The 16,288-nt window shown below is 49.9% G+C and overlaps 1 protein-coding gene and 1 long non-coding RNA gene across 3 annotated transcripts; one reads left to right on the forward strand and one right to left on the reverse strand.

The window, feature by feature from the left end:
• Positions 1-11,607: 11,607 nt before the first annotated feature.
• Positions 11,608-12,607, forward strand: Abhd11-as1 (ABHD11 antisense RNA 1). Its single transcript, NR_026689.1, is given in 4 exon segments — positions 11,608-11,644; positions 11,940-12,056; positions 12,195-12,315; positions 12,405-12,607. It is a non-coding gene; the product is annotated as an ABHD11 antisense RNA 1 (long non-coding RNA).
• A 95-nt stretch (positions 12,608-12,702) lies between these two features.
• Abhd11 (abhydrolase domain containing 11) lies at positions 12,703-15,444 on the reverse strand. Of its 2 annotated transcripts, none has more exons than XR_015634103.1 (6): positions 15,279-15,444; positions 15,004-15,139; positions 13,937-14,110; positions 13,604-13,844; positions 13,302-13,483; positions 12,703-13,031 (listed from the first exon to the last, which is right to left on the reverse strand). XR_015634103.1 is itself a non-coding variant. In NM_001271180.1 (6 exon segments), coding segments are annotated over 6 exon segments (924 nt in total). In that variant the 5' UTR covers positions 15,407-15,441; the 3' UTR covers positions 12,707-12,898.
• Positions 15,445-16,288: the final 844 nt, after the last annotated feature.

Here is a 16,288-nt window from a genome sequence, read left to right on the forward strand (position 1 = left end):
CCCCGCATGCGCGGATGCCGCCCCGCGGCTGCGCAGCGCCAGCCCGCGCCCCGCCCCAATCCCTGGGACCCCCAAGCCCAACCCAGATGGCCACGCCCATCATCCGTCCACACCCATCATCCGTCCATGCCCGGATAGGTCCCGCCCAGGGCTCCGCCCCCGGGGAGCGCAAAGGGGTACAAACCCAGCCTTCCGGACCTGGTTCCTCCTCCACGCATCAACTAGTGTTCTCTAGCGATGTGGCTCCAATTCCCTGGCCTTCCTGAGCCCCAGCCCCGCTTCCTCTCAGCCACCCATTATTTAGACCCTGGATCCTGACCCTCGGAGTCCTTTCTATCCCCTGAATTTGCTGGAGTAGAACCCTTCCCACTTTGTTTTAGTGATAATCTCACTGTATAGCCCAGGCAAGCCTTGAACTCCTGCTCCAACCTCAGCCTGAGGAGTGCAGGGTTTGCAGGCATGAGCCTCCATGCCAGGTTTGAAAATCCCTTCTCGAACTGATTGCCTCAGGACCTCCAGCACCCCCTCTTTTCCCTAAATCAAAATCCCCCTCCTTGTCCTGAGATGGCTGAATAGGTGAAGATGCTTTCCACCGAGTTCCAGCGCGTCGGCGGTGGCATATACCTTTAATCCTAGTAGGCAGATCTCTGAGTTCAAGGCCAGCCTGACCTACTGAGCGAGTTCCAGGACAGTCAAAGGTGCGCAGAGAAAACCTGTCTTGAAAAAAATAACAACAAAAAGCCAATGATTGGAGTTCTACCCCTGGGACCCACGTGACTGAAGAAAGGAAGCGACTCCTGTAAATTGTTCTCTGACCTCCACATGAGTGAACTCTATGGCACACATTTGTGCAACGACACAAAGGAGGCAAGGGACACACGAACGGGTAAAGATAAAACAAAATAAAATCCCTCTCGGTAGTGGTCAACCCTAAACCTTCCCACCTCTCCGAGTATCGTGTCGCCAGACTGGGACGCTGCCTTCTTACTTTCCCAAGGGTTTCTCAGCTGACCTGTTGGGTTCAAGATGACTGTCTTTCTCTTTACAGACACTAAACAAACAAACAAATAAAAGATAAAAATGTTTAAGATGGGGGGCTGAAGAGATGGCCCAGTGGTTATGAGCACTCGACTGCTCTTCCAGAGGTCCCGAGTTCAATTCCCAGCAACCACATGGTGGCTCACAACCATCTGTAATGGGATCTGATGCCCTCTTCTGCTGTGTGTCTTAAGTGAGCAACAGTATACTCATATAAATAGAATAAATAAATCTTTTAAAAAATTTATAAAATGTTTAAGATTTTTTTTTTTAAAAAGGCTTGCCACACTCAGCCCTTCATGCCTCCAGCCCAGAGTTCAAATACCAGGCCTGACGTCTTATTTCCTGTGCAGAAGCTGTAGGCTGTGCAGACCCAGGCCCAGTGGAAAGATTGTGGCAGTACCTGCAGGGCAATGTGAATGGTGTGCCAGTTGGTTGACATGTACCTTTTAGCTTCCTGCCAGCATCTCGTTACACAGTACACACACACACACACACACACACACACACACACACCTCCTCACCTGCCAGCTCCTCCTTTTGTGTAAGTGGTCTCGGGCTTTCTTGACCCCCGGCCAGGAACACCTACGCTTTCTTGTACACTAGGGTTACTAAGGCATGGTTCTGGATCCGATTCAGCCACCTGCTGCCCAGTGTGGCTGGCCCTGGCACCTCTCCCAGACTTTCCGTGCAGGTTAGAGGGCTGGCTCACAGGCAAGCTGGGACACTGGCTCAGCCTTTCCTCCGTCCCTAGAAAAATCTGACAGGAGACAAATGTGTCCTGGCGTGGGAGAGAGCCATATCCTTTCCAGTTGTCTAGACACCAACATTATGCTATATTTTATTTTTAATATTTGTTACATCATTTATTTGTGTGCCCGATAATGCCACGGCTCACACAGAAAGGTCAGGACAACTTGCTGGAGTCAGTTCTCTGCTTCCGCCGTGTGGCTCCTAGGGATCAATCCAGGTCATCAGACTTGGTAGCAAGTGCCTTTACTTAGTGACTCAGTGAGCCATCTTATCATGTGTGTGTGTGTGTGTGTGTGTGTGTGTGTGTGTGTGTGTGTGTGTGTGTGTGTGTTTAAATAAAAGGTCTCTTGTATCTCAGGTTAAACCCAAACTTACTATGTAGCTGAAGATGACCTTGAATCCCTGATCTTCCTCTCTTTGTATTGCTAAGATTCCTTCCCCGACTCCAAGATCCCCCAAACAAACCAAGACACAATGCAACCAAAGTTCACCCCGGGCAACCAACGAGTCTATTGGCCTTACTTACAGAGCATAGGGAAGGGGTTTCTTACAGGTGTATGGATGTTCCCTTCCCCCACCCCCAAGGTGGTTTGAATCGGAACGGCCCCTATAGATCCACAGGGAGTGGCTCTGTTAGCAGGTGTAGCCTTGTTGGAGGAAGTGTGTCGCTGTGGAGGTGGGCCTTGAGGTTATCTATGCTCAAGCTATGCCCATTGTGGTTAACAGGCTCCCTCTGCTGCCTGCAGACGATGCAGAACTCTCGGCTCCTTCTCTAGCACCACGTCTTCCTGCGTGCCGCCATGCTTCCTGCTACGATGATAAAGGACTGAACCTCTGAAACTGTAAGCCAGCCTCAATCGAACGTTTTAATTTATAAGAATTGCCATGGTCATGGTATCTCTTCACAGCAATGGGAACGCTAAGATGTCCCTCAAATGATTTTTCTATGGTTGCATGGATGGGGCCCTTTCCCCTAGGTCTCCACACATTTATACTCTGGCCCCTCCCTAAAGCATCAGCCGCACGATGAGGGAAGAATCGTATACAAGTGGTTGGGAGGGTGCCTGGATACTCCAGCGAGGTTCCCATGAACCTTTCTGCTCCGTCTTTCTCTGAGGAAAGATCAATGCTCAACAGGCCCTTCTGGGGAAGACCTACTATGAGCAGGCCCAGCCCAGCTCCTGAAGATGGTGCAAGTTTGGCTCAGAGAACATTTGTCTATAACAGCCTGCCTCCCAAGTGCTAGGATTACAAGTGTGTACTGCCTTTCCCATTTTATGCACAGCTGGGGAAGAAACCTAGGGTTTCATGCATGCTGGGCTAGCATTCTACCAACTGAATTACAAGTCCAGCATTTTTCTCCTTTGTATTTTCAGAGAGCCCCTCACACTGCTCAGGATAGCCTGGCATATATTATGTTATGTAGCCCAGGCTAGCTTCAAATTTAAGATCCTCCTGCCTCTGGCTCTTGAGTGCCAGGAGTACAGATACCACAAAGTGTGCCATTATACTTGGCACACTGTCTCCCTCTGCCCTCCACAGGGCCCATTTGACTGACAGGGGAAGCTGCCGAGCCCCGATCTGTTGGATTCCCTATATATGGGGAGAGGAGTGGATCACGGCTGTCCTCAGAACTCAGTATCCGGCTGTGGGGTGAGACTTCAGGAAGATGAGAAACAGCTGCTCCCCGAAGAAAGCCACGCTATCTTGCCAACATCACTCATGTAGACATGTTAAATATTAGCATGAAAAATGAATGAAGAAGTGAAAATGTGCACTTTGCTCTAAACTGTTTTTCTTTTTCTTTCTTTTTCTTTCTTTTTTTTTTTTTTTTTTTTTTGAGCCATAGTGCCATGACCCCAGCCCTTCCTCACTGGAGGATTCTAAGCAGGGGCTCTACCACTGAACCACACTCCCAACCCTTCACTGGGGGATCCTAGGCAGGGGCTCTACCACTGAGCCACGCCCCCAGCCCCTCACTGGGGATTCTAGGCAGGGGCTCTACCACTGAGCCACGCCCCCAGCCCCTCACGGGGATTATAAGAAACACATAGAGTTACATTTCCAACTTCTAAAGAGTTATGTAACCCTCTTTATGTAACTGAGGCTAGCCTAGAACGCTATGTAGCCCACTCAGAATAGCCCCAAACTTGTCTCAGCTTCTCAAGGGATGGGAATTACAGATACCAGGCATGACTCCTAGCTTGAGTATTGTAATTTGATCCCCAACCCCCACCTCCGTGTGTGTGTGTGTGTGTGTGTGTGTGTGTGTGTGTGTCACATGCACGTACATGCAGAGTGGTTTGTGTGAAGGCCTGAGATGAACCTCTGCTATCCTTCTTCAGGTGGTTTTTTTTTTTTTCTTTTTTTCGGAGCTGGGGAAAGAACCCAGGGCCTTGTGCTTGCTAGGCAAGCGCTCTACCACTGAGCTAAATCCCCAACCCCCTTCAGGTGTTTTTTTAAAGCAACCTTTATTGTATAATTTCTACCTCTGTGCCAACTTGCTTTTGTCTTTTTAAAAAAGTATTTATTTTATGCGGTGGCTCATCCTTTAATCTCAGCATTTGGGAGGCAGAGGCAGGTCTATCTCTGAGCTGGAGGCCAGCCTGGTCTACAGAGCTAGTTTGGGGACAACCAGGGCTACCCTGTTTCAAAAAAAAAAATGGGTATTTTGTCTGCAAGTTTATATGGGCACCACCTGCATGCCTGATGTCTGAGGAGACCACAGGAGAGCATCAGATTTCCTGGGACTGGAGAATAGACAGCCCTGAGCTGCCAAGTGGTTGCTGGGAGTTGAACCCTAGTCTTCTGCAAGAGCAGACAATGCTCTTAATTGCAGAGTCAATTCTCTAGCCACCCCAGCCCCATCTCCAACTCCCACCCCACACCGCCATCTTCACAGTTCTGAGGTAGAGTTGGTCATTGCTCTGGAACTAAGCAGGTGGTACTGGCTGACCAGGAATCCTCCTGCCTCCACGTCCTCAGCGTTGTGCTTACAAGGACACGCCACCATGCCTAGCTTTCTCAAGTGGGTTTTGATGATCAAACTGACCCTCACACTTCAAAACAAGCACCTCGCTGACTGAGCCACCCCCACTCCCCCGCCGCCTTTTGATGTTTATATTTTTTAACTCGGAGTCTCAACTAGGAGGCTTTAATCTCCATAGGTACTCCTTAGACAGACACAGTGGGTTTGAGATCAGCCTGATCTACATACAGAGCAAGCTTCAGGACAGCCAGTGCTACACAGAGATAGCCTCAAAAAAACTAAAACATAAAACAAATAATTAAGTCAGTCAGTCAATCAATCAATCAATCAATCAATCAATCAGGGTCTCATGTAGCCCAAAGAGAAATTCACAGCGTAGCCCAGCGACCTCCTGGTTTTACTATGTAGCCTTGGCTGACCTGGAACTTGCTATGTAGAGCAGGCTGGCCCGGAACTCCTAGAGAACTCCTGCTTCTGCCTCCCAGTGCTGGGACTGGAGGTGTGCAATGTCATGCCCAGCCCTGCTCCCACTTGAAATTAGAGGTCTCTGCCGAGAAGACTGCTTTTGAGGAAATTTCAGAGGGAGGGGTAAACCGTGTAGGGACGAGCCCTCGGGGCAGAGGGACAGTCTGTACAACAGCAACGACTAGGGAGCATGCCCAGTACGTGTGTGGGACCAGCAGGGAGGTGAGGAGGCCTGGAGCATTGTGGGTAAGGAAGACCCCGGAAGAGATGAAGCCAGAGTGTGGGAGAGACTGGGCTTGAGAAGATTTAAGCGATCTTAGCCTATTGCTGGTGGGCCTGGGAGGCACATGGGCATGGGAGCAAAGAGGCACACATAGTATCTACCACTGGCTTTAACAGGATTGTTTCAGGTTAAAACAGGGTGACAGGGGTTGAGGGCATATGCAGGAACACAGGTAAGATGTGTCCTGAATGCACGGGACAGACAACTGTGACTATGGTGAAAGAAAGAGCTGTATTGTAGATGCTTAATAAAGGTGGAGCCAACCGAATTCAGTATTTGAATAATGGTTATTATCGTTTTTTTTAAAAAAATATTTATTTTATGTATGTGATTACACTGTCACTGTCTTCAGACACACCAGAAGAGGGCATCGGATCCCACTACAGATGGCTGTGAGAATTGGTGGGAATTGAACTCAGGACCTCTGGAAGAGCAGTCAGTGCCCTTAACCACTGAGCCATCTCTCCAGCCTGGTTATTGCCTTTTTAAAAAGCTTTGCCTGGCAGTGGTGGCACCTGCCTTTTAGTTCCAGCACCTGGGAGACAGAGGCAGGTGGATCTCTGTGAGTTTGAGGCCAGCCTGGTCTACAAAGCAAGCTCCAGAATACAGCCAGGGCTACACAGAGAAACTCTGTCTCGATGAATGAATGAATGAATGAATGAATGAATGAATACTTTTCTTTTTTTTTTTTTTCGGAGCTGGGGACCGAACCCAGGGCCTCAAGCGCTCTACCACTGAGCTAAATCCCCAACCCCCATGAATGCTTTTCTTATAGCATGTGTATGTGTGCATTCATACACACAGGTCAGATGACAGCTTGTAGGAGTCAGGTCTCTCCTTCCACCATGTGGGTGGGTCTTGGAGACTGAACCCAGGTCATCAGGCGTAGTGAGAACCCTTTACCTGCTAAGTCATGTCTCCAGACCCTTAGTATTGCTTTTCCAAAGACAAAAATGAGCTATCTATATAGCACGCTGAATATTGAAAGCAGGAGAATTTTGAGTTTTAGCCTGAGCTACAGAGTAAGACTGTATCTCAAAAAGATTATTTTAAAGTGGTCCAGGACCTAGAAAAATGGCTCAGTGGTTAACAGAGATCACTGCTCTTGCAGAAGAGCTGAGTTCGGTCCCCAATACAACATGGGTGGCTCACGAGCACCTGTAACTGCAACCCCAGGGGGCACGGCACCTCTGGCTTCTGTCAGCACCCACACCTATGTGCATGGACACACATCCACAAAGTTAAAAAGAAAATAAAGCCAAGCAATGGTGGTGCACACCTTTAATCCCAGCACACAGCAGGTGGATCTCTGAGTTCGAGGCCAGCCTGGTCAACAGAGTGAGTTCCAGGACAGCCAGGGCTATGCAGAGAAATCCTGTCTCAAAATGAAGAAATAAATAGACAGAACAACCAAAAATGAATACACAGAGAAACCCTGTCTTGAAAAAAAAACCCAATAAGTAGATAGATGGACGGATGGATAAGTGGATGGATGGATGGATGGATGGATAGATGGATGGATGGATGGGTGGGTGGCTGGGTGGGTGGATAGTTGAATGGATAGATGGACAGATAGACAGATAGATGATGGATGGATGGGTGGGTAGATGGATGGATAGATATATGGATAGATAGATAGATGATGGATGGATGGATAGATAGGTAGATGATGGATGGATAGATAGATGATGGATGGATGGATAGATAGACAGACAGATGGACAGACAGACAGATGATGGATGGGTGGGTAGATGGATGGATTGATGATAGATATATGGATAGATGATGGATGGGTGGGTAGATGGATGGATGGATAGATGATGGATGGATGGGTGGGTAGATGGATGGATTGATGATAGATATATGGATAGATAGATGATGGATGGGTGGGTAGACAGACAGATGGATAGATGATGGATGGATGGGTGGGTAGATGGATGGATAGATATATGGATAGATAGATGATGGATGGATAGATGATGGATGGATAGATAGACAGATGATGGATGGATGGATAGATAGACAGACAGATGGACAGACAGACAGATGATGGATGGGTGGGTAGATGGATGGATTGATGATAGATATATGGATAGATAGATGATGGATGGGTGGGTAGATGGATGGATGGATAGATGATGGATGGATGGGTGGGTAGATGGATGGATTGATGATAGATATATGGATAGATAGATGATGGATGGGTGGGTAGATGGATGGATAGATAGATAGATGATGGATGGATGGATAGATAGAGGATGGATGGATAGATATATGGATAGATAGATGATGGATGTATGGATAGATAGATAGATGATGGATGGATGGATAGATAGAGGATGGATGGATGGATAGATAGATGATGGATGTATGGATAGATAGATAGATGATGGATGGGTAGATAGACAGACAGACAGACAGACAGATGATGGATGGGTTGGTAGATGGATGGATAGATATATGGATAGATAGATAGATAGATGATGGATGGATGGATAAATAGATGATGGATGGATGGATAGATAGATGATGGATGGATGGATAGATAGATGATGGAGGGATGGATAGATAGACAGACAGATGGACAGACAGATGATGGATGGGTGGGTAGATGGATGGATGGATAGATATATGGATAGATAGATGATGGATGGGTGGGTAGATGGATGGATGGATGATGGATGGATGGGTGGGTAGATGGATGGATGGATAGATGATGGATGGATGGATGGGTAGATGGATGGATAGATATATGGATAGATAGATGATGGATGGATAGATAGATAGATAGATAAAAAGTAAACACCTGCTGTTCTTTCAGAAGACCTGGGTTTGGTTCTCATTTCCCACAAGGACGGGTAGCTCAGGGGATATGATACTCTCTTCCGGCCTCCGTAGGCATCGGGCAAAATACCCATACACTTAAAATTCAAACTAAAACTCTGTGTGGCTCACATCTTTAACCTCAACTCTGGGAAGGCAAATGCAGGAGGGTAGCAACCAGTTCAAGGTCAGCTTTGTCTACACAGTGAGTTCCAGAACAGCCAAGGCCATTTAGGGTGCCTATCTCACAGGGCCAGAGAGACAGGGAGTGGGAGGGGAGGGAGAGGGAGTAGGATGTAGCAGGGTAAAGGATATTCCTAAATTTGAGCTTCCTTCTACAGCCAAAAGACAAGCATGCCCTAGAATTCAAATGAGGGTTGACCAGGAAAACATCTGCCCAGTCGGTCTCTCATTTACCCCAGGCTGGCCTCTTCTTTTTTTCCTTCCTTCTCTCTATCCTTTCCTCACTTCCCTCCTTTTTGGATTTCGAGACAGGGTTTCTCTGTTGTAGCCTTGGTTATTCTGGAACTCGCTGTGTAGACCAGACTGGCATCAAACTCCCAGACTGGCATTGAACTCAGAGATCTGCCGGCCTCTGCCTCCGGGTGCTGGGATTAAAGGTTTGGCCACCATGTCTGCTTTGGCCTTTATTGTGATATGTAGCCAGGATGACCCTGAATTCCTTTTCCTTGGGCCTTCACCTCGCCAATGCTGAGATTATAGGCCTGTGCCGCTGCCACCACCACCCACACTGGATCATGTCCTTTGATCTCAAAGGTGTGGATAGAGTGGGGAGAAAATATATGCAGGGTCAGGCGAGCAGATATTTTTACAAAGGAACCCTGGGAATTGTCAAGCACCCTGAGCAGGGGGTTTCCATCTCACACATTGGGGGAGTAGGAGCAGCTCATGGGATCTCTGCTCTTGGGAGCTGCTGCCACCTTCAGGCCAAGAGTGGTACTGCATCGCTTGAAGCTGCCTTTCGTTCAGAAGCCCTCCAGCTGGTGGCTGCGACACCCTGGCAGTGCCACTCTCACTGCCAGTGACAAGAGGGTAACAGAGAAGTATAGGGGCTGTATGAACCTGGAGAAGGAAGAGAAAGCTTTATCCCCCAATGTGTGTTCTGAGTGTTGGGGATAAAACTCAGAGATTCACGCATGAGCTTTACTACGAAGCCACCCCCCCTGAGCGTTGGGGATAAAACTCAGAGATTCACGCATGAGCTTTACTACGAAGCCACCCCTCACTAAGGGGAATTTTAGGTAGGTACTCTAGTGCTTAGCTACACCGCAAGGTGTTTATTGTAATTTTTGTTGTTGTTGTTGTTTAGTTTGTGTGTGCCTTTGGAGGCCAGATGAGGGCATTGGATGCTCTGGAGCTGGAAATACACGACGTTTCAAGCCATCAGACAAGGGGGCTGAGAACTGAACTCTGGTCCCAGAAAGGAATATTCTCGATATGGCTTAAGGAAACACAGATGAAGAGGGGAAAAAACAGTAAAGCAATTTCTTTTCTTTTTAATGTATATGAGTGTTTCTTACCACAGTACACTAAGTGCCTACAGAATTCAGAAGAGGGGAACAAGAGATAATACATATATCCTATCTTTAGAATGTATCTTCCATGTACCCTTTGAGAATTTCAACACAATTTTGCCTCCTTGTGAATGGACTTGTGCAACACCAGGGAATCTCCCCCACCAACTGCACTGTATTTATGCCTAAATTGCCTGGTGTCAAATTCTAGAAGTTTGAGCCAACACTGGCTACTGAGTTATGCTGAACTAGGTCCCCTCCTCCCCTATTATTATTAATCTTTTAAAAAAGAATTATTAAATTATTAATATTATTAATCTTTTAAAAAAGAGTTATTTATTTTATGTATGTGAGTACACTGTACTTGTCTTCAGACACACCAGAAGAGGGCATCAGATCCCATTACAGATGGTTATGAGCCACCATGTGGTTGCTGGGAATTGAACTCAGGACCACTGGAAGAAGCAGTTGGTGCCCTTAACCTCTGAGCCATCTCTCCAGCCCCTAAATAATTCTTTAAAATAAATAAATGGATCGAACAGGAACCAGGTGTCTTTAATCCTAGCACAGGTGGCAGAGGTTCGTCCAAATTCAAGGTCAGCCTGATCTGCAGAGGATAGCCAAGGCCACACAGAGAATAAAACTGTACCAAAGAGGCTGGGATGCCCAAGTCCCTTATACAAAATGGTAATACTATGGGCTGGAGCATGGCTCAGTGGTAGAGCCCCTGCCTAGAATCCCCCAGGGAGGGGCTGGGGGCGTGGCTCAGTGGTAGAGCCCCTGCCTAGAATCCCTAGATTCGAGTACGGAGAATGCTAGGGCAGAACATTTGCTTAGAATGTACAAGTGCCTGTGTTCATTCTTCTTCTTCTTCTCCTTCTCCTTCTCCTCCTCCTCCTCCTCCTCCTCCTCCTCCTCCTCCTCCTCCTCCTCCTCCTCCTCCTCCTCCTCCTCCTCCTCCTCCTCCTCCTCCTCCTCTTCTTCTTCTTCTTCTTCTTCTTCTTCTTCTTCTTCTTCTTCTTCTTTTTTTCGGAGCTGGGGACGGAACCCAGGGCCTTGCGCTTGGTAGGCAAGCGCTCTACCACTGAGCTAAATCCCCAACCCCTGTGTTCATTCTTTATGTAGCATTGCACAAAGAAATGAAAGAAAGAAAGAAAGAAAGAAAGAAAGAAAAAAAGAAAGATGGATGGATGGAGGAAGAGACGCCCAAAGTTTCAAAATTATTTTCCTATTCCCAGTATGGATTCGACATTTTATAGCCAAGCAGTGGCGGTGCACAGAGAAACCCTGTCTCAAACAAACAAAAGTCGCTCAGCTTGGAAATGCAGCTAGACAGCTTCCTAGGCACTGCATGTTTGGGGTATACTAGTAATATCATAAAGGAAATGTAGATATTCATGCTAGTGGTAATGAACCAGGCAGTGGTGATGCACGCCTTTAATCCCAGCACTCAGAAGGCAGAGATAGGTTGATTTAAACTAACTAAACCTAGTTTAGCTGAACTAAACCTAGCTGTCCCTCTTTAGCTATTGTGAGACATGGATGGAGCGCCCCCTGGAGGCGACGGCCGGCAAGACTTGAGGGAAAAGGCTTGGGGCTTTCCAAGGTGTAGGAGGGAGGTGCACTTGCTCCTTGCCCCAGGCTGTCCCCCGGTAGGCGGAGTCTGCTAGGGAGTGCCTTGCCTGGAAGGGCAAAGGTAGCCTCAAACAACTGACAAGAATCTCAGTCACCAGGCCTTGACTCTAAGAACATAGAAAGGTAAGCGTCCCCAGGCCACTCAGTATTATTTCCAAAGGGCTGTGTGGGAACCCCTTTCTCCTCGAGAGCTTACAACATTGTCCATTCTGCTGAACCAGACCGTTCCTGAATAAGACCCAAGGTCCCCTGGTCTACTCCCCAGATAGCCAGACTAGGGCTCCTGAGGCTTTATAAGATGCGGGCGCAGCACCCCCTGGAGGCGAAGGGTGGTAAGGCTGAGTGGAAATAGCATGAGGCAGACCAGGGGCAGGGCAGAAGGACCCAGGGTGAGGCTTCTCGATCTGACCAGCCCCAGGTCATCCATCACCTTCCAACAGAACCCAGAATCCTAAGCGGCAGGAGCACTGGGGGACACCTGGGCGGAGCCTTCCCTGGAGCAAGTACTGCGGGAAAGGGATGAAGCCATTGCTAAGTGAGAGAACCTCCAGGTGGGGGTGGGGGAAGTGGGGAGACTCACTCCTACTAGAGGAGAGGAAGGGGACTCCAGACGTCCCCAGAAGAGAGCCACTAGAACACGGCCTCCCCCCCCCCCCATCCCTGCTGCCTGCAGGAAGCGAGCGGTGGAAGAGGAGCTGGACTCCTGTCGAGCCAAGTTGCGCGCAGTGGAGGCTCAACTGCTGGAGGTCTTGCAGGAGAAACTAAGGCTGAAACAGGAGGTGGAGGCCTGGGAGGTAGGGTAGGGCCTCTGACTCGGGAGGCTTGGAAGACGCCCCTCCGTCCCCAGGGATTGCCTCGGACCCGCTCTCTCTCCTGTGCCCAGGAAGACATGCAGCAGATGGTTCGAGAGCGGGTGCGGAGTCAGCTGCAGGGAGAGCCCAGAGGCACTCTGGGCGCACAAGAGAACATGAGCGCGGGCAGGAGTTCCTGGATCCAACTCTCCCGTGGTCGTTGGGGACGACGGTGGTGAAAATGGATCCCAGGTCTTTAAGTCTTGATTCATTAAAGTGTTAGACCACCTCTGTACCCTCTAATTGCCCCTGAGTTTTTCTATGCAGAAGCAAGGTACAGTGACACAGATACCAGAGTCCCCTGGCTACTCTTCCAAAGAGCTACTTCTCTTTCTTTTTTAAAAGATTTATTATGTACAGTGTTCTGCCTGCATATGTGCCTGGGCGCCAGAAGAGGGCGCCAAGATCCCGCTACAGATGGTTGTGAGCCACCATGTGGTTGCTGGGAATTGAACTCAGGACCTCTGGAAGAGCGGTCAGTGCTCTTAACCCCTGAGCTATCTCTCCAGCCCCAAAGAGCTACTTCTTAAGCCAAGAAGCTGATGACAGCATCCATGAAGTCTTGGGGTTTGTCGCTGTGGACCCAGTGGCCAGCATTAGGCACAGTCTGAATCTGGGTTTGAGGGAAGAGCCGCCTAATCGCTGAGTGGTGGCTGGGTCTGGCCACCATGGTGAGGTCAATGGAGACGGGGTTAAAGAAGACAATGGAGAGGTGGAGGAGGGGAGAAAGGGAGGGAGAGAGAAAGGGAGGGAGAGAACAGAGAGAACGAGAGCTGTATGAGCCTTCATGCCCAGTGGCATTGCCAGGCTCCCAGATACCCCGTGCCCACGCCCAAGCCCTCCCCGACCCAAGGAGGCTCCCACAGCTGGGGGTGGGGGTGAGTGGGTAAAGCAAGCTTGCCCCTTCCTATGGCCTCACGCTGGCTTACGGTACGTAGGGAGAATTTCCACCAAGCAGAAAGAGAGTTGACCCCGGGTAGGATTCAAGTTGCTGTGGGAAGGTCAAAATCTTGTCCAACTGCTGAGCTAAGGCATCCAAGTTCACTCTCCAGGAGAAGCGCCCATTCACCTCCACCAGGTTAGTGAGCAGGAACTGCCGAACGCTCGCTTCCTGTGGGGAGATCTGGCAGCTGTGAAGGGGCTCTCTGTGAGGCCCGCCCACTCCTTTTTCCTCTGATGCGTCTTAGTCCACAACACCATGGGGGGAAGAAGGGGGCGGGGAGTGTGTTACCTTGACAACCGAGCTAAGCTGCTCATCCGCCAGTTTTCGGGCCCGGGAGTGCGGTATGTTCTCTGGGATATCAACGGCCTTCATGGCTGCTATGAAGTTTCCGAGGTATGATCCCGGTGTGGTTCCTGCTGGGCTTATGTCTACGACAACCAGTCGTTCCACAACATCTGGCTGTGAGACAGAATCAGAACAGAGCGGGTCCCAGGCAAACTCTCCGAGCCTCCAGCAGAGTTTCTGGAACCTGGCCATCCAAGGTACAGATGAGTCCCACGTTATCAATGGGGTGCTTAAGGCTCACAGTGCATTGAGGGGACCCAGACCTGTGTAGCTCACCCTCTGCAGTGCCAGTAGCATGGCTGTCTTTCCTCCCATGCTGTGGCCAACGAGGACACTGGGCACCAGGCCCAGCTGGGGGAGGAGGCCCTGGAGGTCCTGACTCATGGCCTCATAGCTTGCATCTGGACTGTGGGGACTGTCACCATGATTCCGAGCATCCACTGTCAGCACCTGGGGTAGGGGTGAAATAGAAGGAATGGTGTTATTCTGATTAGTGACAAAGAAAAGACTGGTAGGGACTAGGGAGCAGTCAGGGAGAGAAGTCTGGAGACATAATTTGTGTGTGTGTGTGTGTGTGTGTGTGTGTGTGTGTGTGTGTGTGTACATTTTCATGTACATGTGGAGGCCAGAGGTCAATCTTTAGCAACTTTAGTTGCTATTCAAAATATACCTTTATTTTATTTTATTATATACACACATGTGTGCATGTATGTATGTGTGCAAGTTATGCTTGTAACACATGCCATGGTGTACATGTGGAGGCCAGATGATAACTTAAGGTGCCAAGGAGAGTGGGCTTTCAGACCAAAAGAGGATCGGAGTACCAAGAGCGAGCGAATGGCTTAAATGTCTGGCTTAATAGTTAAGAGAAGCTGGGGGAGGTTGGGGATTTAGCTCAGTGGTAAAGCGCAAGGCCCTGGGTTCGGTCCCCAGCTCCGGAAAAAAAAAAAAAAAAAAAAGAGAAGCTGGGGAAAAGGAAGGGAAGCCTCTGGGCTGGTTTATAGTAAGGGGTGAGGGTGAGGAGAGCTGAGGGGTGCCACAGGTATTGAGTAAGCCGGGACGTTGAGTGTGCTTTGGTATCCTAGTAGGTTCCGAAAAATTGTCCCGAGTTTCTTTGGGACCTGACAAAGAGACGGGTGGAGATATAAGTAACATAACTGGATTAACAGTGGGGCATCTTGCAGGAGCAGGCCTCTTCATAGATGTTTTCCCGTTTACTGTGCACAGAAACTTTCCATTTATCAGCAAGAGCCCAGACCTGAGAGATTGAAACTAGGTCCCCAGTCCTCAGACTTACCCCTTAGTCCCCGCCCACCCATGCGCCGCCCAACCCGGAAGCTCACCCTCCTGCCGGTCCTCTGAACCAACGCCTTGGCGAGGGAGTTGAAGTTGCTTTTGCTGCCGAAGAGTCCATGCAAAAGGACGATGGCTGGGAGTGTCGCGTCTCCATCTAGAAGATTATAGGACAGCGGCAGCGGCCTGGAAGGTGGGGCCACCATAGAGTAAGGGTGGGGGGAGTGAAGGAGAAAAGGGCCGTGGCTAAAAGAGGGGCGGGGCCTGCTGGGCCGCGTGCGAAGTGGACCAGTGAAGGGCCACCGTCCGGGTGTCCTTGACTGACCTCGGATCAGCGTTTCCTTGGCCACTACTGCGGCTGCTACTGAACGTGACAGGAACCGCCGAACTCCTGGGAGAGGAGGCACCGATTGTCCCACGGGGGACCCTCCAAGCTCGCGCCCAGCAGAACATTCTCACAGCCCTCAAAACGTGCTTCCTGCGCACGCTCCGCCTCCCAGAGCCCTGTCTATTCCAACCAGGGCTCTGTCTATGCCCCGCCCCCCGTCGGAGAGCCACTTTAGGTCACGTGGCCTAGCGTACTCCGGGAGCTCCCAGTGCAGGAGCTCCTGGGGCGGAGCCATCAGAAGTGTTGGTCCAAGCCTTTGCACATTACGCATTTCCTGCAGCCACTTTGAGCCCGGTCAGTAGGACTAGCTTCTTGGTTACAGGCTGGGCGTAGCCATACAACACTAGTCCTGCCCCCTTGCACCATTACGCAATTCCTGCGGACACTGCGAGCCGCTTAGAGACCATTTCCTGACCAGGACCAGGAAAGCGCATTATGGGACTGGTCCCTCCTCTTGGGCAATATACAATCCCCTTCAGACCTGTGAGCCCCTGCCACGTCCTGGGCATGCTCTTCGCACCATCACTTAACCACCGTGGCCACTGTCAGGCACCCGGAGGTGGGCTCCTTGGCCACACCTTTGCGGAGCCAGTAGGGACTCTGGGACCGCCTTCTGCATCATTACGTAATTCCCACTTTGCACCCTTGGCCACGCCCTGCCACGGGCGGAGCTATAATTGAACCTGGGCGGGCTCTTGCACGGTTTCGCAACCTATTAAACTGCTGTAGCTCCTGGAATTTGGCTCCTTGGCCACGCCTTGGGCGGAGCCACACAAGATTCCCGCACCTGCTTTTGCACCATTACGTAATCCTGCCTGGTTCTGTGCACACCTCCCTGAGCCCCTTGACAACGTTGTAGGCCACGCCCCAGCTTTTAAGAAGCTCATAGTCTTCTGGTGTTTCCCTAGTTCGGACCAGAGGTCCTCAGTTCAAGGAGCAAGTGTGGG

Source organism: Rattus norvegicus, chromosome 12 (genome assembly GCF_021556685.1).
Source record: "Rattus norvegicus strain SHRSP/BbbUtx chromosome 12, alternate assembly SHRSP_T2T, whole genome shotgun sequence".
In the NCBI taxonomy this organism is placed as follows: Eukaryota; Metazoa; Chordata; class Mammalia; order Rodentia; family Muridae; genus Rattus; species Rattus norvegicus.